This window comes from Poromitra crassiceps (genome assembly GCF_964638095.1).
Source record: "Poromitra crassiceps genome assembly, chromosome: 22".
NCBI classification, from domain to species: domain Eukaryota; kingdom Metazoa; phylum Chordata; class Actinopteri; order Beryciformes; family Melamphaidae; genus Poromitra; species Poromitra crassiceps.
Genome location: NC_139647.1, coordinates 4,354,436 through 4,379,820, shown reverse-complemented (window position 1 = coordinate 4,379,820; position 25,385 = coordinate 4,354,436). Strand labels below are relative to the sequence as shown.

The window sequence follows — 25,385 nt, the reverse complement described above, 5'->3', positions numbered from 1 at the left end:
AGCGTTGCAGATGGAGGAATAATGAGACAATATACACAGATTGATGAGTTGGATTGATGGTTGGATGGTTCATGTATGCATAAGATGCTTTTTAAGATGCTTTTTAAAGAGTCAATGAGAAACTATGGATCGGAGTTGAAGATTCAATTCACTCAATTGTCAGTAGCAAAAATGCATAATGCCAAACAGTTAACTATTAATACATGGGTTTCCCTTGCTGAGAAAGTGAAAGATCTTCTGAATACATCTAATAGATAATAGTGTACGTAATGTATATTCTAAACAATACAAGCTGACTGTTTTTTGTTTTATTTTTCTTTCAATCTTTTAGACTTTTCTCTCCTGATCTAACAAGATAAGATGGTCAATTGTAATTGATTGCCGCCTGGGGTGGGGGGGTAGGGGTTAATTTTTTGTTATGTGTTTGTGTCTCTGTTATGTGTATTGTCTGTTGTCATGACAAAGAAATAAAATTAAAAAAATTTGATAACAAAAAAAGAAGATTCAATTCACTCCAGAGCATGGGGCCTCTATAAGAAATGTTGTGTTGATGATTTGATGTTTGGGTGAAAGGTAAATAGAGGTTATTATTGCTGTGTCTTCTTGTGTGATATGAATGTATGTCTGAAGTGAACGTAAAGAAATTTCGAAAAGTGTCGGCAAGATCTTGCTTTCTGTAAGTAAACTTGTGGATGAATAAGCGTGTTTGAAGAATATTGAGTTTATGAATAGGTAAATAAAGATTTTTTTTTTCAAAGTGGAGTAGATGGAGCATGTCTGTTGGAATGTGAGATGATTCTTAGGAACCTTCTTAGGAACCTTTTCTGAATAATATACAGAATAATATAGAGAAACACACATGGGCGTGTTACGACCAGTGTTGGGCAAGTTACTTTCAAAATGTAATATGCTACATATTACTAGTTACTCTCATTTGAAAGTAATAAGTTACTTTACAATATTACTGTCTGTGTAGAGTAACTCGTTGCTTATTACACTGCTTTTACATTACTTTCACCAAAACAACAGCAGCAGCAGAATGACATCGCTGGCCCGGAACCATCCCGAAAAATGTCAACTGCCTTGAAGTCAGTGTAAACAATCCAACATTCTAAATGTTATTATTTTCCTTTGTTATTGTCATCTATAGTGGTCATTTGCATAAAAACACACAGTTTGATTAGGAAATGATTGTATCTTTTTTATTATGTGCTTTGATTGAATGAAATGTAACTCAATTTGTAACTTGAGTTACTTGACAAAGTAACTGGTATAATATTACTGAAATCCTATAAGTAATAAGTTATATTACTGAGTTACTGCTAAAAGTAATAGATTACATTTAATGTTACTTTTGTAATGAGTTACACTGCTAATAAAGATTTTTTTTTTAAGTGGAGTAGATAGAGCATGTCTGTTGGAATGTGAGATGATTCTTAGGAACCTTCTTAGGAACCTTTTCTGAATAATATACAGAATAATATACAGAGAAACACACATGGGCGTGTACGACTGCGGCTGCGCATATTTCTGTCCCGTCAGTCAGCGTACCTGTACCTGTACCTGTCGGCGCGTGCCTGCACAGACTTGCCTGCATTGTAGAAACTATCCAGGATGTCCGTGGTGCCCAGGGAGATCCTCTCGAACGAGATGGTCTTGAACACGGCGTGCACGTCCGCGCAGGCTTCCTTCAGACACTTGAGCGACAGACTCTCCTCGCTCTGCGGCAGCAGCGACGCCGCGTCCTCGTTCACGATGTACGCCACGGACACCGCTCTGCTGCGGCTCCGCGGAGAGGTGGCCTTGCTGCTGGCGCTGGTCAGCTGCTCGATGGCCAGAGCGTCCTGCCACAAACTTCCAGCCGACGACATCACCCACACGGGGTCTTTCCTCTTCACCTCGCAGCGCAGGCTCATCCGCCTGCGCTCAGTCGTGTACATGTTTATAAATGTTCCTCAGTTATCGCCTAGCTGCTGTAACTTCCACGAAAACACTGGGACAGCTCGGTAAAGGTTGCGTGTTCTGGTAATTCCCAGGTGCGTCCGCGCCCCTTCTTCTCCAGTGACATTCCCGGTCCGGTAACGTTACTCTCTCGGCACGCCCTCCTCTCCCTCTCCCTCTCCCTCTCCCTCTCCCTCTCCCTCTCCCTCTCCTCTCCTCCCCCAGCCCAGCTCCGCTCCGCCCCGCCCCGCCCCGCCCGCTGGCATTTAAGCGAAACAAGAGACCCGTTCAGTCTGTTTACTGTCAAGTCCAGCTTCGGGCTCTCGCTGCTATTATAGCCTGTTCATGAGTCTCGACAGACAAGGACCCGCAAAATCCACTGCGGGCTTCCTTAAAACGGCCCTACTTTTCCGTACATGTAGCAATAGAGAATTCATAGTATTCTGATGATGTCACAAGCCTTTTTCCTACCAATATAGAGACAGTCCGCATGTCTGGGAACGCCCACAATAGACGCTGGGTTAGCCTGGGGGCGGGGTCAGGGTGGGGTAAAAACCCCCATTCTATCCATTCAGCAAAGTTAGAATTGAGCTGATAGCCCAGCCCAGACAGACACGATCGAGGATTTAACCACCGCAATAAACGCACATCTGAGCAGTGAGCAGACGTCTTGTGTTCTGCTCTAGAACCCCCAAACATGTAGTTTAGAGCCACAGCACCGTCTTTTGGTGAGTCAGGCAGTCAGCCCGGGAAATATATGGGCGATTTTACCCCACTCCCGTTTAACATTTTGTGGGCATTCCCAGACATGCGGACTGTCTATGACGAGACGTGGCCTCAACCTATAGTTGGTTTTCTTTAATATTGCATTTATTATTTTATAATTGATTTTCTCCTCAAATGTACTACTTCCCCCTGCTGTTCCAGTGGTTGCTCCACCCCGTCCTCTGCCAATCTGGGGAGAGTCGTCGTAGAAGCACACGTTCCCTCTGTCTCTGATACATGTGGAGTCGCCAGCTGCTTATGTTCACCTGACAGTGAGGAGTTCCACCAGCAGCACGTACAGTAGCACGTGGGAAGATGATTCCCCCTAGTCCCCCCTCCCCCTTGAACAGGCTACCCAAAGCGACCAGAGGCGGCGCTAGTGCAGTGACCAGGACACATAATAACCTTAATCCGGGGAGGTTGCTAATATAAACTGCAAGAAACAACCAATTTTTTTGTCATTGCCTTTATTTACAGTAGAAAAAATGAACTACACTACGAATGCGGTGGGCTTGAAAACAGACAAAAGAAAAGCGTATAGGGCAGGATTCATGAACTACACACGGCATGATCTGATCTGGGGGAACCACAAAAAGAGCAAAGGCTGCACTTCCCCTACACTACAAAAGCCAAAATAAAAACACAAAAATACAAATCCTGTATAGGCCTACTTTGACAATAAGCAACAATGAGTGACACGATGAGTTGTTCATTCAGTATTATCCTGTAAATGTACATAACAGCCTGGACATACAGTATTAGACAGGAGGCTAGTCTTCAGCTATAGTTTGTACACAATGCTGTTCCAAACAAAAAAAAATGGTGGTTCAAGCCCGGTTAAGAGGTCATCAAACGTGTCCGCAACACCATTCCAAATGTGTCCGTACTTGGGGGGGGGGGGGGGGGCGTTTGTGGGGGGCGCCCCTGCAACAAACGCCCCCCCGAGTCCGTATCTTTCATCTGTTGAGCGGAGTTTCATCAAATTTGGTCCGACTGCTGTTTGGTTGGGGATGGTGCACGGCCTATGAAACAACAGCATTTTAACTCATATTGAACTTAAAATCCATTAGGGCATTGATACTCAACTTGCGGCCGTGGCCCGCAATGGAATTGCATTTTTTTTTTTTAAATAAGTGTCCAAATGTTCATGTCATTCTGGCCAATACTCCACTTCGGTTATATTCAGTCTGGAATTTGGAATATCTTTCAATAATCTATGATTTAGCTGCTAAATTGTCAAATACCGCCGTCTGCTCGATACCCAGGCACTTATGTATGTACTTAACCTAACTAACTTAACCTAACTAATAAGGATGTCACAATATATATCGTCCCACAATATAGACGCTTTTAATTTGAAAACATAAACATTCAAAATTGCCCCTAGCTTACTTCCTGTTGCAATGTTTGCTAATGCAATAGCGGACAGGAAATAAGATCGGGTTCAAACTGTTCCCATAGCAACCCAATTCCGTGAAAACAGCCTATATCGCGATATCAAAACGTGACAATATGTATCGTTGAGATGAAATCTCATATCGCGAGAAAAAGAAGCTGAACATGGTGGCACTGATCTGCATCTGATTGCATGCTCGCTCTCCTTTTCATTGCTTTGTTTGAACAGATGAGGGACGTTACAGACACAGAGGATGAAAATGGTGAAATTACTCAAATTAGCGTGGAGGATGCCCCCCTCAACTTACAAATCGATCGCAAAAAAATATTGTTAAAATATCGTATCGTTATCGTGAACCCAATATCGTGTATCGTATCGTGACCCGAGTGTATCATGACACCCCTACTAACTAACTATCCGGTGTGCACAACATTGTCAGACTAAACTCTGACTGACACCCCAAAAACCTACAATCCGCTAGAAAAATGTATATTGTTTATTAACTGGCCCCTGGCCTTCTATGATTTCACGAAAGTGGCCCCCGGGCAAAGCAAGTTGAGTATCCCTGCATTCGGGCTTGAACCACATAATAGCCGCTAGTGGCTACAATAAACTATTATATAATTATATTTTCATCTGGCACTGAGCACTTTTTTTCTTGTAAGCACTGTGTCAGACGTGAAGAAACCTATCTTTGATCTCCTCACACAGACCTGTGCACAACAACCTGAGAATAGAGTGTTCTTTGATAAATTTGTGGCAGGTTTAAGCAGTTATATTAGTTTTTGTGATTACAGAATATACAAAGCAACCTTGTTCCACGATTTCGATTTATTGAGTCACAATGAAATGGAAAATGACTTTCACCTCGTTAGCCATTTCCCCCATGTCACGACAATATACCTATTTAACAAACAATGCCAGAAAAAATAAAGAAATTACAAAATGTTTATTGTATTTTTTTTTTATATCAAAATCCCATTACTTTTACTTCCTGGAAAACAGTGTATATTTAATAGATACATTATGGTGCACCAGTATGCGTAAATAAAAAATCCAAACAATAATGACACACATGATATTCCATTTGTACTTTTGAATAATCCCTCCCCGTCAAGGTCCAAAATTAACTTTTTTGTCTAGCGACCAAATGGCTAATGAATGTTCAAATTTTACCTGCCACTTAAAGGAACACTCCGCCCATTTTCAACCAGCTTTGTATCATTAGAACATCAGTAGTATATCAGAAAACTAAACCGTTTTGAAGTCTTGTTATTTAATTTGACAGTTATTGAGTGTTAAAGTGTGGACCAGTGACATCACTGGTCCACACTAACTAAAATGAATAACTCATTAACTCAAATCAACTCTCAATAACTGTCAAACAGGGGTGGCGTTCAGAGGACTTAAAGGTACACTCTGCCCATTTTCAACCAGCTTTGTGTCATTAGAACATCAGTAGTATATCGGAAAACTGTAAATGGTTTTGGAAGTCTGTCATTTAGTTTGACAGTTATTGAGTGTTAAAGGGTGGACCAGTGACATCACTGGTCCACACTAACTCAAATTAATAACTCATTAACTCAAATCAACTCTCAATAACTGTCAAACTAGATGAATGATGAATAGTTTCAGTTATTGAGAGTTGATTTGAGTTAATGAGTTATTCATTTGAGTTAGTGTGGACCAGTGATGTCACTGGTCCACACTTTAACACTCAATAACTGTCAAATTAAATGACAGACTTCAAAACCGTTTACAGTTTTCTCATATACTACTGATGTTCTAATGATACAAAGCTGGTTGAAAATGGGCGGAGTGTTCCTTTAGCGGTCTATTTGCACTGTCTGCCTGCCCTTATGCCCCAATATCCTTTGTTTTGCACAGTGTATAAAAAAATATATTTTTATTACCTTTCAGAAGACATCTGAATTTTTGTTAAAGGCCACTATTGTTACGGTTTTATCGGTTCCTTGTTTTATGCCAAAAAGAGGGTGCATAGGTTTAAATACAGCCATAAAGTGCCTACAACATGTTTCTTAGGAGAAGTGTTCCTTTAACACTCAATAACAGACTCCAAAACAGTTTAGTTTTCTGATATACTACTGATGTTCTAATGATACAAAGCTGGTTGAAAATGGGCGGAGTGTTCCTTTAATAGATTACCATTGGTTTTAGGGCTGGTGAGTGAAACAAATGTACCAGCCACTTGCATATTTGACCAGTATTTGGCTAGTGGCTGGTGCTAATTTTGGACCCTGTTTTTTTTTTTACCCATGTTTTTACGCCCTCAAAATGCCATTTCATTGGGACATTCATTCCCACAACTTTACTACCAGTGGAGTTAATTGTTCTGTTCACCGCAGTGAATCATTGACGTTGAGGACATTCTCTACCCTGGGTGTGGTGGTTCACTCGTCCACTCCCTCGTCGTCCTCTTCCTGTTTGGCGTCCACCTCGGTCGTGTCGGAGAACTCGTGCAGGAGGACATACTCACGGCTGCTGAAGCCAAACTTCAGCACGTCCTTCTCCTTGAGCTCGTAGTAGCGCTGGGCGTCGATGCGCTGGTTGTTCAGGTAGGTGCCGTTGCCCGAGCCCAGGTCGATGATGTAGGGCTTCACCCGGCGGCCGCTGGTGCCGTCTGCACGCGTAAAGTCCACCAGTCTGGTGGAAGACAGAAGGGAAAAAAGCACAAGTATTTTACCTGTAGGGGGCGACACAACCGTCAAAGTGTCATACAACCTAATGTGCTGATTTGCAAATTCCATAGTTGGACTATCTTGGCCAAAACGATCTCAATATACAATATTATCTGGATAATTATTGCACTCAACAAAGATACAAAGACACGGGGTGCAATCAAGAAGGACAGAGGAGAGGTCCAGTAAATATAAACTAGCACATAGGACTGCACAATTAATCGTATTTTCATCGTCATCGCAATATGAACATCCGCAATAAACACATCGCAAAGACTGCCCGAAACGCAATGAATAACAAAAGTGGTTTTATTTACATGCGTCATGCATTCCCACTCAGCATCTGATCATTTTGTCTTGTGTTGTAAATCCAGCGTACACCTTTCCCTTGCAACAGTGCGCTCCGCCCCTCTGCCAAAGCCCAAACACGCTGTGTGTAGTTTCAGCTAGAGTCAGTGTGTATTTCATTTCTTTATTCAGTGGGCATAGGCTATGTTTGGGGTCTATGTTAGCATTATTAAAGCAGAAAGACATAGGAACTTAGCTAATATGCATACTTTAATATCGGTTTATTTATCGCAAGTCGTATAAAATAGCTCAACATGTTATCAGCAGAAAAGGCGGGGCTGTTGATATCGATTCAACCGTTTTGGGACTTATCTATATCATAACGCCCAGACATCCCCCCCGCCCCCTTTTTTTCCCTCCAAAATGACACAGAGGGCACGCAGAGTTAGGCTCGGACCTGGGGGTGAAGTTACACTCCAACAAACAGTCAACCAGTAAACCTCACATGGGAGCAGCAAACCGTAGAAATGTTTTAGCTTTAGGGCTGGGCGATTATGAACCAGAACTATGTATTTTTGAGGCTGAAGGGCGATACACGATATATAGATGATCTCAGTATGAGGGATGCAAACTCATGTATGGTGTGAAAAAAGAGATGCGTGGGAGGGGCGTGTTGTGCCGCAGGGCAGGCGGCACGCTGCACCATCGCAAAGGGTTATTTCACTATTGCTCTATAAAACTCATCCATTGACAAGAACAATGAAAGCAATTGACACATTTCTGTGTGACGCCTTCATGGTCCCTCGATAAAGTCTGCAGAAATATGCACGTTACCTCACCACTCTCTCAAGAAGCGTCACGTGAGTGTGGCGTTTAAGGCCATCTGTCGCTACAAAATAAATAAACGGGGTGTATCATTGTATTACTCGACAGACATGTAACTAACTTTGTCAGTCTGAGCCATCTTCTATGTGCTGTGACACAGTGCAGTTTCTATTTTTCGGGTGTTTCTTTTTTACATGTTTGGGACAGGCAAATGTCTCAAAATGTTTTATTTTTTTGTAAAGATAATTTTATTTCAAATTGTTTTATTTATTTAGTTTTAATATATTTTAAATTGTAACATATTTCATGTATTTTAGTCTGTGATACGTGAAACCGTGGTATTTTTGTCCAAGGTTATCAATATCATACCGTCAAAAACTCATGCCGGCACATCCCTAGATACCATTTGTTTATTATATCGCAATCACAATCGCAATCGCAATATTGTCCACCATAATCGCTAATCGCACCTTTCCCCCAAATCGTGCAGCACTAAGTGAATATTCAACAAACGGCAGCATTATTAATCTATAAAGGAGAACTGTGGAACACACCAGGGGTCACCTGGTACAAAAACAATATGGTAGCTCAGTGGGCATCGTTTTATTACAATTTACTCCTAAACCTTGCCCATGCATTAGTAAACCATGTGCAGATTTGTCACAATATATACTAGTAACGTCACTTTTAGGCCTATACAGTGAACCAGAGCTATTACACACAGCTTGGCTACATACTGTGAACTCTAATAGCCATTAGGCACCTGAGCATATGTGTGAATCATAACCACATAGGTTTAATTTATGATCCAATGTGTGTTTTGGTGACCCGTTTACTCCTATATATGAAATGTGAGATGTCACAAGCACTTTTATTAAAACAAGATAGGCCTGGGCGAAACAGACAAAATCAAATATCACAATATCTTTGACCAAATCTCAAACGATATTATTGCGACAATATTGTAGGGTGCTTTGACAAAATATTTACACAATGAGATTTTTGATAAATAATCATCGGTAATGTGGATATAATGACTAAGTCTGTAAAGGCAAATAATAAATTAGAACAGTCTGGTAATTTAAGAAAATGACATCCCTTCACTGCAATGCAGCCTTTTAAAGCAGGAAAAAACACTTATGCCATATTACGATATCCAAAATCTTAAGATGATATCTAGTCTCATATTGATATTGATATAATATCTGTCAGATAGGAAGTACTAGAGGTAGAGTTTGCATAAGCATTAGGGCTGTCACTTTTCATTCGGAATTCAAATGCAACTTCGAATGTGGGGGAGGGGTTCGTTTTCGATATGTAAATTGACTGTTCGAATTATTATATAAAAAAACAAAAACAAAAAAAAAACATTGTTTTTTTGGCGTTGGGGATTATTTTTTATATTATTCATTGATGATCCAACAGAGGGCGCTCCGCTCTAACAGCTTGACCTATGCGGACCACCTGACTTGTCTTGACATGACATGACACGACAGGCTGTTTGATCCGTTTGATGCGGTTTGATGAGAGAGACAAGACAAAATGGAGGCGGACGAAGATGCAGAGGAAGAAAGCCAGGAGCGGACACGCCGGACAATCACAACACCTACGGTACTCATTTTAGGAGCAGTGTGTGGAAACATTTTGGATTTTACACCGTAGATGGCAAAACAAACAGAGATAAGGCTGTGTGTCGACTTTGTAAAAGACAGCAGATTTACATGAGCACGACATCAAATCTGCGGGCACACCTGCAAGTGAGTCACCCGACTCAGGCAGCAGAACTACTCTTACAAGCGGCAAGCGGAGATGGATCTGCAAGTGTGGAACCGGTGCAACCCCGTCTCACTGCCTACTACCCGTCTTCAGGGGTGTTGGCAGAAGGTCGTAAAAAGGCGATCACAGAGAAGATTGCAAAGTTCATATGCAAAGACATGCGGCCAGTTAGTGTTGTTGAGGGAGCAGGTTTTCGGGGACTCGTGGAGGAACTTGAGCCTCGGTATAAAATCCCGTGTCGTGCCACAATCACAAAGTGCATAGTGAAACTGTACGACACTACACGGGAAAATGTGATGACCAGACTCAAGGACATAAAAACACTCTCTCTTACTACAGATGGGTGGACGTCGCTGGCCACACATAGTTATGTGACCGTCACAGCTCACTGGATTTCAGACAAGTGGGAAGCTGAAAATTGTGTTCTCTCTACTAAGGAGTTGAAAGGAAGCCACGATGCAGACCATGTTGCCGACAGCATCAGCAGCACACTGGGTCACTTTGGCATCTCTGATGAAGTGGTTGTAGCTGTTACCGCAGACAATGCTGCGAACTACATCAACGCCATACACAACTTGGGGTTCATCCATGTACCCTGTATGGCCCACACGCTAAACCTGGCCGTGCGCAAGGGACTTGAAGTGAGAGCAGTTGATGCAGCGCTTTCCAGACTTAAGCAAACTGCAGCTCATTTTGGAAGGTCTCCAGCACACACATGCCTGCTAGAAGAAAAGCAGGAACAATTTCAATGTCCCAAAAACAAACTCATAAATGACTGTGTCACCAGATGGAATACCACCTATGACATGATATGTCGTGCGTCTGAACAGCAGTTACCAGTGGCAGCCATCATTTTTGAAAAGAAGTTGTCTCATCTGGAACTCCGCTCAACTGAGTGGACTGTGGTTGATCAACTCAAAGATATACTGCATCCTTTTAAAACCGCAACTAAGTCCCTCTCCACAGAGTCCTATCCCACCGCATCTGCTGTCCTCCCTCTCCAGCACGTGATGCTATCTGAGCTGAAGACTGTTGACCCATCACACAAACCAGCTATCAAAGAAGTGAGAAGTGAGTAGCTATTTGACTTTTAGTTGTATGTATAAGTCAATGCCTTATTAGATTACAACAATGCGTATTTTCCAAGACGAATAAAATACTGATAGCCTATCTCAAAATGAACAAGATTAGAAACATCGTTTGCTAAAAAAAAAAAAAAAAAACGCTGTGATATAGAGCTAAATTTATTTCATTATTATTTTCACAGGCAAGATGTCGGAAAATCTGCAACCACGCTACAAAGAGACGACCAGCGAGTGGATGCTTCTCAATAAAGCGTCTTTCCTGGACCCCCGGTTCTCGCGCTTAGTCCATCTTTCACCTGGAAAGAGAAATGTAGTCGGTAATAGTATATTACGAGAGCTGAGCGAAATTGAGGGAGAGGAAGACGAAGACGATTCTCCACCTCAAGCAGCACGGGGGAGAAACAAAGATGCCCTGGGTGCGATGGGAAGCCTATTTGGGGTACACATCGGCCGAGGGTGACTCCCGGCAGGAGGACGATGAGCAAGGGGAACGCGGGGTGCAGGAGGAGATGCGATCGTTCAAGAAGGAGCCCCCTCTCGATGCAGACCGAAACCCACTTATTTGGTGGAGAGATAGAGAGTGCATATACCCGCAACTCGCAAAGCTGGCACGTAAATACCTGTGCGTGCCTGGAACGTCTGTCCGCTCTGAGCGGGTGTTCTCGACGGCAGGTAATATCGTAAATAAAAAGAGAGCCGCACTCGATCCCGAAAATGTCGACAGACTTGTGTTTGTAACAAATAATATGAAATAAATCGGCTACTTTTGGGTAAGCACGAAATGGAGCTGGAGTGATGCTAAAAAATGTCAAACAAAATAAGGAAAGAATTATATCTATATTACTTCAAAGCCCTTTGTGTTGTGTGTTTTATAGCACATTGATTGATACTTTAGAGCCTACTTGAAGTGTTGGAAAGAACATAGGCCTACTCATCAGATAAACATAGCAGCTAAAAAAGTTATTGCTGGAAGAATGTTACAAATGTTGTATTAAACGAAAATAATAAATTGAAGTATGTTCGTTGTATTAACGAAAATAAATACATTGAAGTAGGCTATGTTGTGTTAACGAAAATAACGAGACGAATAGGCTACATTGAAGTATGTTGTATTAACGAAAATAACGAAACGAATACATTGAAGTATGTTGTATTAACAAAAATGAACTTCCAATTCCAACCAATTAACTTCGGATATGTTCGAACGAATTTTTGTCAATTAAAGTTCGTTCGAATTTTATTTTGGGAAAAAGTGACAGCCCTATACCCTACCTTCAAAAATAAACTTAAGGAATGGTTCAAATCTAACCAACATTGCACCCATAACCAATAACTAATTTCCTTGATTTTGTACTTTATTGTACTGTATCAGCACTTTATTGTACTGATCTTGTCTCCCGTGCACTTTAACTGTATTGTTTTTATCTTGTTGAGTGTATTGTTTTTTATCCTGTTTATGTATTGTTATCCCTTGTGCATTTTTATTTTATTATATTGCTTTTATTCCCGTATTGCTTCTTATTTCCGTATTGTTTTTTTATTCCTGTAGCTACCTTGTAGTTTTTTAGTTCTTTATGTCCCGAGGACTACGGGTGAAAACTAGCTTCGGCTAATCCCAGCATATTTACTGTTGACATGTATTGGCGCGGCCTGGGGTCCTTCAGGCTAGAGCGAGGTGCTCGTCGCAGGTGTATGACGTGCAGCGCACAGGCCTCCTTGAGGCATCCTCCCTGCCCATGGTACGGCATGGTAGGATTGCCTTTTGCCACAGGAGGTTCTGGTGAGACGAAGGAGGTGCCCGGCCTGGAATCACCCCACAGGGCCTTAGACCTCCATGCACCGAAGGTCTCACAATACTGCGGTGTAGCACTAAACTCTATTGCAGCGGATTGGGCGTGATCAACCCTTCCGCGGGCAACGTTGCAGACAGAGTAGGAAGGCTGATCCGTGAGCGGCTGCTTCTGGGACGCGGGTCGGGGTCGTAATCGGCCGGGTCTACTGGGCGAGGGTGTATGATGTTGACAGACCCGAAACACCCCACGACCCCAGTTAACATCACTGATGACGCGTCCCAGCGCATGCAGTAGTATGTATACTTGAACCTGTATGGATGATTCTATATGTGTAAACTGTTTTATTAATGTGCACTGTCCTGTCCAACTAAACAATAAACTAAACTAAAAGACTGTGTTAAAATATACCATAGATAGATTGTTCTTACCTGTACTGGAACACAGCATGTTGCTTGGAGCAGGAGGGATGGTCGATGGGGATGTCAGCGATTTTCCTCTGCCGCCCCATCAGATAGGCACTCTGTCTGTGAACGTACATGACCGGAAGAGGCTCGTCGTTCTTGAAGGGGTACAGCCGCCATCTGCGCTTGGGGATGCGAGCCTCGGGCGGCTCGTTGTACTTGATCACCACCCCTCGGAATGTGTTGGTATCTTCCGTGAGCGCCCCCGACAGTCCGAAGTTGGGCTGTTCTTTCTCGGCGGGAGGCGTATCGCTGCCCTTGCCCCCTTCCTGAGGCCGGCCGAACGCTTCTTGCTCTTCGGGGTTCTCAAGGAGACGCTGGCGGTTGTCTCTGCGCCTCTCGTCCTGATGCTGCCTCTCCGCTTGCTGCTCTTGGAGGGCTGTCGTGTCTCGATCGCGGTGTCTCTCTCCTCCGCCGCGGTCTCTCTCCCGCGGTCTGTCCGACTCCCGCGGTCTGTCCGACTCCCACCTGCTCCGCCTCTCCTCCGGCAGCTGGTCATTTCGCCTCCTCCGCTCGTCCCCGCCGCCCGCCTGATGCTCATCACGTTCCTGCGGGACAAGCAACGAAAACAGAAGTTAATAAAGAGCATGGTGCAGGTAAAAAGAAATCTGAATTGACATTTTGGGCTCATGATTACAGTGAAAACACTCCAAAAAGAGAAAGATCCCCCCCCCACAGGCCCCCAGGGTAAAATATGGAGGAAAAGGTGGCATTTTATAAATGGGCGTGTGACATAACAACAGGAGTGACATCACAAGAGGAGAATGTTCTGCTGGGGCTGACACAGGGATGCAAAGTCATGGAGAGTGTAAAAAGGTGACAGATACCAGGGCATAAACATAAAACCACTCAGAAATCCTCATATTTTGGGCTGAAAATGTGACTGTCACCTAAAGGTGACTATTTTGCATCCCTGTGACATCACAAAAGGTAGTTCCATGAAATGGACCAGTGCCCCCTGCTGGTTACAAAAACTAGTCTAAACGCAGCTATGTGTGATTGAAAAAACTTTTTTTTCCCCAAATCCCATTGCTATATATACCCCTTCCACATATTAATGCAATGTGGTCTCCAACCTGCACCATGCTCTTTAAAGTCACAATGAAAGGGATATTATTATACGTCAATAACAAATAATAAATATAGACGCAAGCGGCGATGCGGGGTCCAAGCTTCTGGTGACTTGGGGGTTATATGTCAGATAATATTAATATAGACACTGAATTGCACATTTAGTCAGAGTTGATATGTGCACAAGTGTACCAAGTTTGTAGTAAGTAATATGTAGTAAGTAGCAGTGGTGGTGGTAAGCCAAATGGTGGCTGTCAAAGAGTAATGGACTTTTTCTAGGCAAACGTAATAATAAAAAAGTAATAATTTCAAATCCTAGCTTCCTGATAAGCTTAGATGTGTTAGCCATGAGTGGACAGCTTACTGAGATGTTGCTTTTGTGTTCCGAGTCCATTGGATGAAGATAGTGTGCTGCTTCTACTGTACACTTCTGATCATGGTTATAGATGTGTTCAGTGAGGAAAGGATTAAACAAACTGTTCCTGAATGGTGATCTAAGTAATTGGTTGTCACAATGAAAAGCCAATGTAGTAGTGGTGGTAGTCATTAATCTGGTCTGCATAAGCACAAGGCCAGAACTTGAACCATTTGTTCAAGCTGGTGTTATGTAGAGGAAGGATGAGCTACTTTACTTGCCGCCTTGCTGTTGTAGAGTGGATGAGGTACTGAGAGAGCTGATGTTATGTAGAGGAAGGATGACATCATAGATGACATCATCAGTGATGTCACAAGACTGTCATCGGTGATGACAGTGTCAGAGCATGTGTCATCAAAAGTTTAAACATTTATCATTTCAAGACGGTTTCACGTATCCAAATTCTTTGTAAGTTTTTAGATCAGGGAAGTCCAGAGTTGACACACAAAAAGTTTGGGCTCATTCGGGCAAATGGCCTAGGGCGAGTTCGTTTTTTTTTTTTTGGAGAAAGTCCAAGATAGCGGAAAATCTAGCAGACTTAAATGGGCGTGGTCTATATGAATAGATGCGTATTGATCCCGGGAATCCAGCAGATGTGGAATTTTGATTCTACGCCTCACGGTTCAGCAGTTATGGGCCAATACGTGCAGTCGGCTGTTATAGCGCCACCATCTGGCAATATGGCTCATTTTTTGTTTCTGAGTAGTGGGGCACATTTCCAACCTATGTGCAAGGTCTGGCTACTGTAGCCCTTACGGTTTTTGACATGCATGCTGTTTTAGGGCAGAATAATAATAATGAACGGAACCGATACAATAGGGATCCACGCACTTCGTGCTTGGACCCCTAATAATAATGAATTGTATTTGTATAGCACACTTTCAAATCAAAACTGACATCTCAAGGTGCTTCACAAGAGAAAGTACAAGCACACAGAATAAAAAAATAAAATAAAAATAGGTGGGTCTTTAGGCTGCTTATAACGTCATCATTTCAAAGGACGAACACGGAAATTCTCTTTCCCTCACCTGGTTCAGCCCGGGGTAATCAGTGCACAGCAGCGCACACATCAACAACACTCCAGGTTGAGTGGTGACGTGACGGGGAAGCCTATGCGACACTGTGTGTAGTTCTGGATTAGCTTAGCATGAGCTTTTTACTTCTAGGGCTCGCATTTACGCTACAAAACTCATGAAAGTGGTCCTCGTGTGAAGATTATCCACCTGAACACTGGTTCACGTTTGATTAAGCTTGCGTTGCCCAGAGACCTTATTTGAAGCATCGCACCAAAAACCCATTCAAAAATCACATAGGCAGAAACAGTGAAGAACCAGGAAGTCCGGGACTTCCGCGTTCCGACTACAAAAATACGTCATCCCTGGGGCTCTCTATTGTACTTGGCCAATTTCCCCCTGCTGCCCCGGTCGCTACTCCACCCTCATCTGGGGAGAGCCGTAGACTAGCACCATGCTTCCTCCGACACCTCCGCAGTTGCCAGCCGCTTCTTTTCACCCGGACAGTGGGGAGCTTCACCGGCAGGACGTAGCATGTGGGAGGATCATGCTATTCTCACCGGTTCCCCTTGCATCTGAACAAGCGCCTCGACCGACCAGAGGCGGCACAGACACAGCCAATCGTGCCCCACCGTGTATGGACGCCCAACCAAGCCGGAGAGAACACCTCCGGGGGCGCGAACCTGCGACCCTTGTGCTGTTATGCAGAGAATATATCACTACACTACCCGGATGCCCCATTCCTTATACACATTGAAGTCAACACTAAAGATCTTTATTTTTCCAGTAAGTAAATATAATGAGATTTTGATATAAAAATATACAAAATCTTATATAAATTGTCAACTATTGTGCATGGTCATTAATAGCCTATGTGGTTCTCAAATTTTTTTTATGTCAAAGACCCCTAAACTGACAAATTAAACCACAGACACCAATTTGATAAGGTTTTGCCCAAGGGTCCCCCATCTGATAAGTTTTGTTCTTTTAGATGTTCTATTACAGAAAGTGTATGAAACCCAATACCAAAATAGTCATACATTCTGTCATTCATTTTGTGTTACTTAGGATGGAATTATAGTGAAAATAAAGTATTCCCCTTTTTGCCGAGGACCCCTTGGAACCCCCTCATCATTCAGCTGGAGGCGTCTGGCTAGTGTAAAAGGTAGAAGCACTCATGTACCACTGTGGAGAGTGAGACACGGGTTCAATTCCCGGCATTGGTACTTCCGGCTTGGTCAGACTTTCTTACAGCCACAATTGGCTGTGTCTGTGGGTGGGAAGCCAGCGGGGTATGAGTCCTGGTCGCTGCACTAGTGACTCCTCAGGTCGGTAGGGTAGAGGCACCTTTTTTGGCGGGTGGAACTGAGGGAATAGCGTGATCCTCCCACACGTTATGTCCTGCTGGTGAAACTCGCTGTCAGGTGAAAAGAAGCAGCAGGGAGAATTGGCAAAGTACAATTGGGGAGAAAATGGGAGAAAAACCAGAGTGAATTTCACAATGCTCATTATACTTTTGCAGTGTATCTTGTTCTTCCTAATTTATGACTGAATCACCCGCTTTAGTTTGACATCGGCAGCACGATGGGGACTTCCACTCCTCTTGTTTCGAGGAGATCTGCTGTTTCGCCTGAGGGGAGATCTCTCCCTTCTACCCGGTGAGCGATCCCTCGTCCTGGCAGGCGATCTATACGACACAAAAACAGACCATTAGCTAAATAAACACACAGGCTGTTTATGACCAAATAATAAATTATTGGCGTTAGTTGCAGCAAGTTACATCAATGTATGGACTCTGTATCTGTGTATGTGAAAGCAATATCGTCAGGGTCCAAAATTAACAGCAGCCACATGCTGGTAAAATCATAGACAGTAAAACATGGATAAACTAGAACGACCGCACGTGGATATATGCCTCCGCCAACAAGTGAGCAATGGACATCCATGTCTGACGTTTGAGCCAAATGTGAAGAAATTATGTCAAGACATTACCGAGATATTGTGTTAAGGAGCTTAATAATGGCATTCGTGAGGTCACAGTGACCTTGACCTCTGACCACCAAAATGTAATCAGTTCATCCTTGAGTCCAAGTCGGACGTTTGAGAGCCAGGTGTGACGAAATTCCGTCAAGGCGTTCCTGAGATCTCCCATTAACGAGCTAGAAAATTGGTCCGTGAAGTCACAGACAGTGACCTTGAACTTTGACCTTTTACCACTGAAATCTAATCGGCTCATATTTGACTCCAAATGGACGTTTGAACCAAATTTGACAAAATTCCGTCAAGGTGTTCCTGAGATTTTTTTTTTTTTTTTTAACCTTTATTTATACAGGGGGAGTCTCACTGAGAGCAATGCTCTCTTTTTCAGGAGTGCCCTGTTCACATTCACACACACATTCATACCTGGAAGCTGACCAGTACAACCACAGTCTGATCTGCTGGCCACTGATCAGCTCCACTGGAGCAGTTGGGGTTAAGGGCCTTGCTCAAGGGCACCTCAGTGGTGGTAATGAGGGAGGGGCAAGCGCTGCCTTTTCACTTTGCCCACCCAGATGTATCCTGCCGGTCCCGGGGATTGAACCGACGACCTTCCGGTCACAAGCTCGCTTCTCTAACCATTGGGCCACCACTGCCCACATATCACGCTAACGAACATCGGACTTGACAACCTGAAACCTAATAATGCCTCTGGTTCGGCTATCACCAGAAGCATAAAAAGAGGGTAAATATGAAAGTGACTGGTAATGTTATATGTGGTTCACTCAACAGCAAAACAAAGAACAGCATTAATGTGGCTGGTAAAATCTGAACATTCACTAGCCATTTGGCTACAAAAAAGTACATTTTGCACCCTGATTATAGTTGACAAAATGCGTTAGCTAAACAAGCTAATGCTACATGTCTGTCATGCTAACCCTCGCAAACAACGACAACTGCTCGACATCTTTAGCTTGTTCATGACGTTCACTAGAAACGACGTTATAATAACGAGCGGCTAACCTGCTCGTTCTTCTCCTCGGTGGCGGTGGACTGGAGCTCCCGTTGGATCTGGATCTGGACCTGGACCTGGAGCGGCGTGATCTCTGTGGCCTAGCCGGGCTGAGCTTCTCCTGCTTTACCTTCACTTTGGACTCACGCACGGGCGATTCCCCTCTTCTGTGTCGCCTCTCTTTGTCCATTCTAAAAGAATGCGACAAAATCCCGATGTGGATTGACTAATTATACATCCTAGTCAATGCAAAAACACACACAATTGCCGGAAAAATAAAAAATAAACTACGAGAATAAAGTTAGACTGTTAGCTTATTATTGTCCTCAGATTTACGTACTTCCGCTTCCGGTAGTACGTTGAAAACGCATCTCGGGTCTGAGAGTCTGCTTTGCACTTTGGTTCCGCTTTAATACGGCGTACCCACTTCATTGTAAAACATGTAAAAAACAAAACAGACGCTATGTAGATTTTTTTTATTCCCAATTATTTGCAACCGAAATCAAGATGATGAAAAGTATACACTAGATCTAGAACAATCTGCGAACCATTGATTCAACTCGGACAAGATGACACGCTGGAATGTTGTTGCCATGACAATGCAAACATTGAACTCCAAACTTTTTGTCAACACGCGCATTTCTGTGCAACTTTCCCCCAAACGAAGAAACTTGTTTTGGTGTGTTAGAACTTTACCATTTTCAGAATAACACAATGATTCCACAGGCTACGATTCCACCAGCTGAGTCTTTGCTGAAATACGACAATCCCGTTTTGGTGAGCAGGAGCACAGGTAGAAAATCACCAAAGGTGAGTTTGAAACTAGTCAGTTTCCCAGAGCAGGGAAGGAGATCTGAGTGTTACCCAATGGCAAGAGGAGAAAAATAATTAGGCTATCCAATCCAATTAGGATTAGGATTATTTTTTTTGTAAATTTTGTAAAAATTTGAATTGTGTTACATTGTGTTAATGTTACAGGCACGCTCTTTGACAACGAGCCCTCAGCAGCCTGTGGCCACTGGTCCTGTGCCCCCTCCTCCCAGACTAACATCTGCCTCAGCTAATGGCATCAAGCAGCAAAATGAAGAGATCCTCAATACCATCCTTCCACCTAGGTATAGCTTTTTCTCATCTACTACTAGGCCTACATCACTGTAGTAGGCTATCCACTATTTCCTATAGGCTACTTTTCACACTCTTAAGTTTGTGTACACTACTAGTCTGTAACAGTGTTGGGGGTAACTCATTACAAAAGTAACATATTACATGTAATATATTACTTTTAGCAGTAACTCAGTAATATAACTTATTACCAATAGGATTTCAGTAATATTATACCAGTTACTTTGTCAAGTAACTCAAGTTACAAATTGAGTTACATTTGATTAAATCAAAGCACATATTTAAAAAAGATACAATCATTTCCTAATCAAACTGTGTGTTTTTATGAAAATAACCACTACAGATGACAATAACAAAGGAAAAGAATAACATTTAGAATTTTGGATTGTTTACACTGACTTCAAGGCGGTTGAAATTATTTTTCGGGATGGTTCCAGGCCAGCATGTCATTCTGCTGCTGCTGTTGTTTTGGTAAAAGTAATGCAAAAGTAGTAATAAGTAACGAGTTACTCTACACAGATAGTAATATTGTAAAGTAACGTATTACTTTCAAATGAAAGTAACTAGTAATATGTAGTATATTACATTTTGAAAGTAACTTGCCCAACACTGCTAGTCTGTAATCTACCATAATTTAAAAATTGTAAAAAGTGTAAGCGCCTTTCTCTATTGTGACTTTGCCAGCGGACAAAGATTTTGTTTCCTGCCCTGGTAAGGCCTCGATTCAATTCAACTACTACGTTAAAGTTTAAACCCCTGCTGTTACTGAACTCTGCTTCTGCTCTTGCAGAGAATGGATGGATGGCAAGCAGCTGTGGGTCCAGCAGGTGTCCAGCACGCCTTGCACTCGAGTGGATCTGGTGCACCTGGAGGAGAAGCTGGACTTGAAGCTGCAGCAAAGGCAGGCCAGAGAGACAGGAATCTGCCCCGTCCGCAGGGAGCTGTACTCCCAGTGCTTTGGTGAGGGGGAGGGGGAGGGGGACCACACTGACAAGGGCAAGATGGATAGACATAATCATTCAGGTCATTGGAATTAGGAGTTAATTTTAAACAACTCAAATCCATCCAGACCAGGTCCACATTGCCACACATACACCTAATTTGTATCCATAGATGAAAGTACATACTGCTTTATACTCAGGCTATACATTGATACATAAAGGAGATGGGATGATCTGTTTTAGCATCTTCTTCTGGCTAGACTTTCCTCTGTATCAGGCTTTCACTCTGATGGGTCACCATTAGAGGCGTCACAATACACTCAGTTAACGATACGATACGCGATATTGGGTTCACGATAACGATACGATATTTTAACAATATTTTTTTGCCATCGATTTGTAAGTTGAGGGGGCATCCTCCACGCTAATTTGAGTCATTTCACCATTTTCATCCTCCGTGTGTCTGTAACGTCCCTCGTCTGTTCAAACAAAGCAATGAAAAGGAGAGCGAGCATACAATCATATGCAGATCAGTGAACCACCATGTTCAGCTTCTTTTTCTCGCGATATGAGATTTCATCTCAACGATACATATTGTCATGTTTTGATATCGCGATATATCGTGGGACGATATATTGCGACATGCCTAGTCACCATGTTCCTGTATTCTATTGATGGCTCGTATTCATTCTGTCGACGCAAACTTAACAGTCCTGCATGTCCTTTAGATGAGCTGATCAGACAGGTGACCATCAACTGTGCTGAGAGGGGTCTGCTGCTGTTGCGGGTGAGAGATGAGATTCGAATGACCATAGCTGCCTACCAGACGCTGTACGAGAGCAGCATGGCGTTCGGCATCAGGAAAGCCCTGGAGGCCGGGCACGGCAAGACTGACATGGAGAAAATGGTAAGGTTATAATTGAGATAGATGCATTCTTGTGATATTGTTCACATAAGGGTGATGATGATGACATGTACAGACAGAGGCGTGTACTGTATGCTCAAGCTAACATGCTGAGGAAGAAGTTTTATTGTTGCTCAGATGATGTAAAGGTAAACCTGTTTAGAGCCTACTGTACTCCTCTGTATACTGCCCCCCCCTGTGGGTCAAGTTTAAGCAGGCTAGTATTCAAAAGCTCCAGGTTGCTTATAATGACTGCCTGAGGATCCTTCTTAGGAAGCCAAGGTGTTGCAGCGCCACTGAAATGTTTTGTGGAGCAGGAGTGAACACCTTTCATGCCCTGTTGAGAAACCTGATGTATAGGTTTATCTGTCATCTGAATATGTCTCAGAATATGCTCATTATGTTGCTGTCTCAACCCAATCTCGGTGACACTAGATACATGTCTTCATCTGGAAACACTGGTACAGTGCCTTACTGTAGAAATGTTAGGTGCTCTTATTGTGTTGTTACCTGTTTTATATGTATTGTGTGTTTTTTAATGGACCTTGTGTCTGACAAATGAAGTGATGATGATGACGATGATGATGATAAGGGGTTTTTAAAGTGGGAGGTGGGGAGGGGGAGGCTCAGGGGATGGAAGTGAAAAAATATGACATTAGTTATCAAAAAGAGATCACATAGAATAGCCTAAATGTATGTGATTTGGTTGGATAGTTCAGAGATACTGTAGTTTTGGGGAATTTGACTGTTTTTTCCCCCCAACTTTTTCAGAGTATGAAACTAATAAATGCCTTCAGACATTTTTGTATGCATTTGGTACAGTCTGAAGTATGTCAACAGCAATATCAGGCTATCTTGTCTCTAATTGTTGAGTGGCAATGGGATCAAATAAAATAAGTAAGGGTTAATGCCCGACGAGGTGTACATTATCACTTTTTAAGGGACGACGCGGAGGCGTGAACCGTCCGAGGCGAAGCCGAGGATGGTTTGCCTCCGCGAAGTCCCTTAAAAAGTGATAATGTACACCTCGAAGGGCATTAACCCGCTTATACCATGGTCACTTGCCAACAAAACAATAAGACCAGTCATTTATATTTCCATGTGTAATAAATAAAGCAATCTAAATGGCTAAATGTCTGTTATTCATACTGTAAATCAGTCTTCCACGAAATAAAATAGTCCCTCCCACCTCCACCAATCTCCGTTTTAAAGCCGACTCAAACGTTAACTTCATCACAGGAATGCAGGTTTAACGATGTTTTGCGTTCTAAATGAAGACATTACCGTTTGGCTGCTTGCTTTATTTTGTATGATAGATACGTATTGGCCAAGTATATTAACATTTAAGAGCGAAGAGTTTCAGGAAGTGAAAAGTGCAGCGGGGGCTCGCACTGCATGCATCTCTCTCTCTCTCTCCCTCTCCCTCTCCCTCTCCCTCTCTCTCTCTCTCTCTCTCTCTCTCTCTCTCTCTCTCTCTCTCTCTCTCTCTCTCTCTCTCTCTCTCTCTCTCTCTCTCTCTCTCTCTCTCTCTCTCTCTCTCTCTCTCTCTCTAAGGGCTCGCCCCCGCTCGTGCACGAGCCGAGGGAAATATCCTCTTTGTCGCCGAGAAGAGCCTGGTGATGCGAGGTTAAAAATCTCCGAAACGAAAATCAAAATTGTAAATAAGAGTTATTTTTGATAAACTTGATAAATTTTTTTCTCAACATCCAAAATTGTCATATTAACCCTTAACGGGGGTATAGAGCTCAAACTGCTCTCCTGATAACACTGATGAAACTATGGCGCATTGATATGAACGGTGAACAGACCATTTAGCTAGGTGTCCATTATCACTGTACAATATCACTTTTTAATGGACACCTTGCAGCCAATCAGAATCGAGTATTCACCCAGACCATGGTATAATCATTGATAATCATCATGATAATCATACGCTACAGAATAGATTTCAAGGTTCTCCTGTTTGTATTTAAAGCACTCAACAACCAGCCCCCCTCCTACATCTCAGACCTCCTATCCCCCTACTCCAACACTAGAGCCCTCAGGTCAGCCGATCAGAGGCTCCTGACAGTCCGGAGGTTCAACCTCAAGCTTAGGGGGGCCGTGCCTTTGCTGCCGCAGCCCCTGTCCTGTGGAACAGCATCCCCACCTCTATCAGGCTCGCCCCCTCGATAGAGGCCTTCACATCTAACCTGAAAACCCACTTCTACCTGCTAGCATTTCCCCATTCTAGCTGATTCATGCCTTGGTTTCCCTATGTGTCCCGATGATTGCTGACCAGATGTTGCCTGATGTTTTTTGTGTATCTCTACCCTATGTACAGCACTTTGGTTGACATGTGTCATGTTTAAATGTGCTCTATAAATACATTTGATTGATTGCTGGGGAGGGGGCTTTGTCCAAGCATCAGCGTCTGAGGGAAGGCCGTCTCAGACTTTGAAAACCCCTGGTCCACATTAAAACCATAAATGCAGTGGCACAAAGATAAAAAAAAATCTGACATTTTGTGACACTTGCCAGTTTCAGAGGTTATCCAGAGATTTTGCAACCACGTTTTAAATTTGCCATAATGCACAATGCAAAACACACCTACCCACCTGTGGAATTCATTTTCATTTTCTTTTCATTCATTTTATTAGGTGTATTTAAGTTGAGTGTCCAGCAGGGAGCACTATTTCTCTTAATAAAGAGTCACTAAACCCAGGGGTGGCTGCAAATACCCCTAGTGCTCATATTACATAAAGCAGATCTCCCTGTCTGGAATTAAACTGTTCAAAAATAGAAGTGTCTATTGTGCCTAGATTTGTGATCTGGAGAAGGAGAAGCAGGACTTGAGGAAGCTGGTGAACGAAGAGAAAGCTAAATGTGAGTCTACTGAGAAGAGGGAGAACGAGAGGAGACAGGTGGAAGAAAAGAAGCACATGGAGGACATTCAGTTGCTGAAGAGAACCAACCAGCAGCTCAAGGTAAGATGCTTTAGAATTACATAGAGACAGTCCGCATGTCTGGGAACACCCATACAGGCTCTAGGAACGCCCACAATAGATGCTGGGTTAGCCTGGGGGCGGGGTCCGGGTGGGGTAAATTCCCCCGTTCTATCCATTCAGCAAAGTTAGAATTTAGCTGATAGCCCAGCCCAGGCAGACACGATCGGGGATTTAACCACCGCAGTAAACGCACATCTGAGCAGACGTCTTGTGTTCTGCGCTAGAACCCCCAAACATGTAGTTTAGAGCCGCAGCACCGTCTTTTGGTGAGTCAGCCCATGAGATATATGGGCGGTTTTACCCCACTCGCTTAACATTTTGTGGGCATTCCCAGACATGCGGACTGTCTATGACGAGACGTGGCCTCAACCTATACAAGAAAAAAGCACAACTAAAGTTAAATGGTGAGAGGACGTACCAAGGTTTTCCAAATGTGAATGAGTATCTAACCAACATTTTCTTATTGTTGTACTAAACACAGCGGTAAGCTCACAATCCAATGGTACTGGCTAATTAAACCAGGACATTTCCTGGATCTAACACTGGCTGCAGCTGTGTTGTCCCTCTTCAAATTGCTACCAGCTTATTCTTCTTTCTTCTTTTCAGGACCAGCTGGAAGGGATCATAAGAAGTAACTCCCACACCTAAGAACTGATTTGCATATCCCAATACAGCATTATCCAATGAAGTCTCGTTGTCTTTTTCTCTTCTTTCTAAACATCATCAAAAACAGGAAACATGCTCGACTATATGGGTGTAATTATCAACTATTTTATTTTGTATTTAACAGCATGACGAGTACAGTTGAAATAATTACATTTCTCTTTAACTTCAAGAGCATTACGTTGGTTTTGTTTATTTGTTTATTTATTTGGATCCCCGTTAGTTGTTACCGAGGTAACATCTACCCTTCC

General features: G+C 43.0%; 3 protein-coding genes across 3 annotated transcripts in view; 1 reads left to right on the top strand and 2 right to left on the bottom strand.

Moving 5' to 3' along the window:
- The window catches only part of LOC310796455 (mitogen-activated protein kinase kinase kinase 5), a 53,380-nt gene extending 51,332 nt beyond the window's left edge, over window positions 1-2,048 (bottom strand). Inside the window, exon 1 of the mRNA XM_083658635.1 lies at window positions 1,592-2,048. Coding sequence (XP_083514761.1) covers window positions 1,592-1,940 — 349 coding nt within the window. The 5' untranslated portion in view covers window positions 1,941-2,048. The remainder of the gene's footprint in view (window positions 1-1,591) is intronic.
- Window positions 2,049-3,168: 1,120 nt separating this feature from the next.
- snip1 (Smad nuclear interacting protein) lies at window positions 3,169-18,834 on the bottom strand. The gene is made up of 4 exons (XM_083658332.1): window positions 18,529-18,834; window positions 17,086-17,215; window positions 12,997-13,577; window positions 3,169-6,766 (listed from the first exon to the last, which is right to left on the bottom strand). Exons 1-4 carry the CDS (start codon window positions 18,705-18,707, stop codon window positions 6,514-6,516), a joined length of 1,143 nt encoding a protein of 380 aa, XP_083514458.1. The 5' UTR covers window positions 18,708-18,834; the 3' UTR covers window positions 3,169-6,513.
- Window positions 18,835-19,231: 397 nt separating this feature from the next.
- On the top strand, window positions 19,232-25,119 carry dnali1 (dynein, axonemal, light intermediate chain 1; the record flags this gene model as incomplete). The annotated part of the gene is made up of 6 exons (XM_083658252.1): window positions 19,232-19,327; window positions 19,496-19,632; window positions 20,430-20,599; window positions 21,309-21,487; window positions 24,286-24,450; window positions 25,078-25,119. The coding sequence occupies 6 exons, from the start codon at window positions 19,232-19,234 to the stop codon at window positions 25,117-25,119; spliced, it is 789 nt and encodes a 262-aa protein (XP_083514378.1).
- Window positions 25,120-25,385: the final 266 nt, after the last annotated feature.

Excerpts from the sequence above, each read along its gene's own strand:
- snip1 (XM_083658332.1), bottom strand. The coding sequence starts at position 18,707 with ATGGACAAAGAGAGGCGACACAGAAGAGGGGAATCGCCCGTGCGTGAG. Across the intron at positions 17,216-18,528 it reads CCGAGGAGAAGAACGAGCAG|ATCGCCTGCCAGGACGAGGG; the intron begins GTTAGCCGCTCG and ends TGTGTCGTATAG. Across the intron at positions 6,767-12,996 it reads CATGCTGTGTTCCAGTACAG|ACTGGTGGACTTTACGCGTG; the intron begins GTAAGAACAATC and ends GTCTTCCACCAG.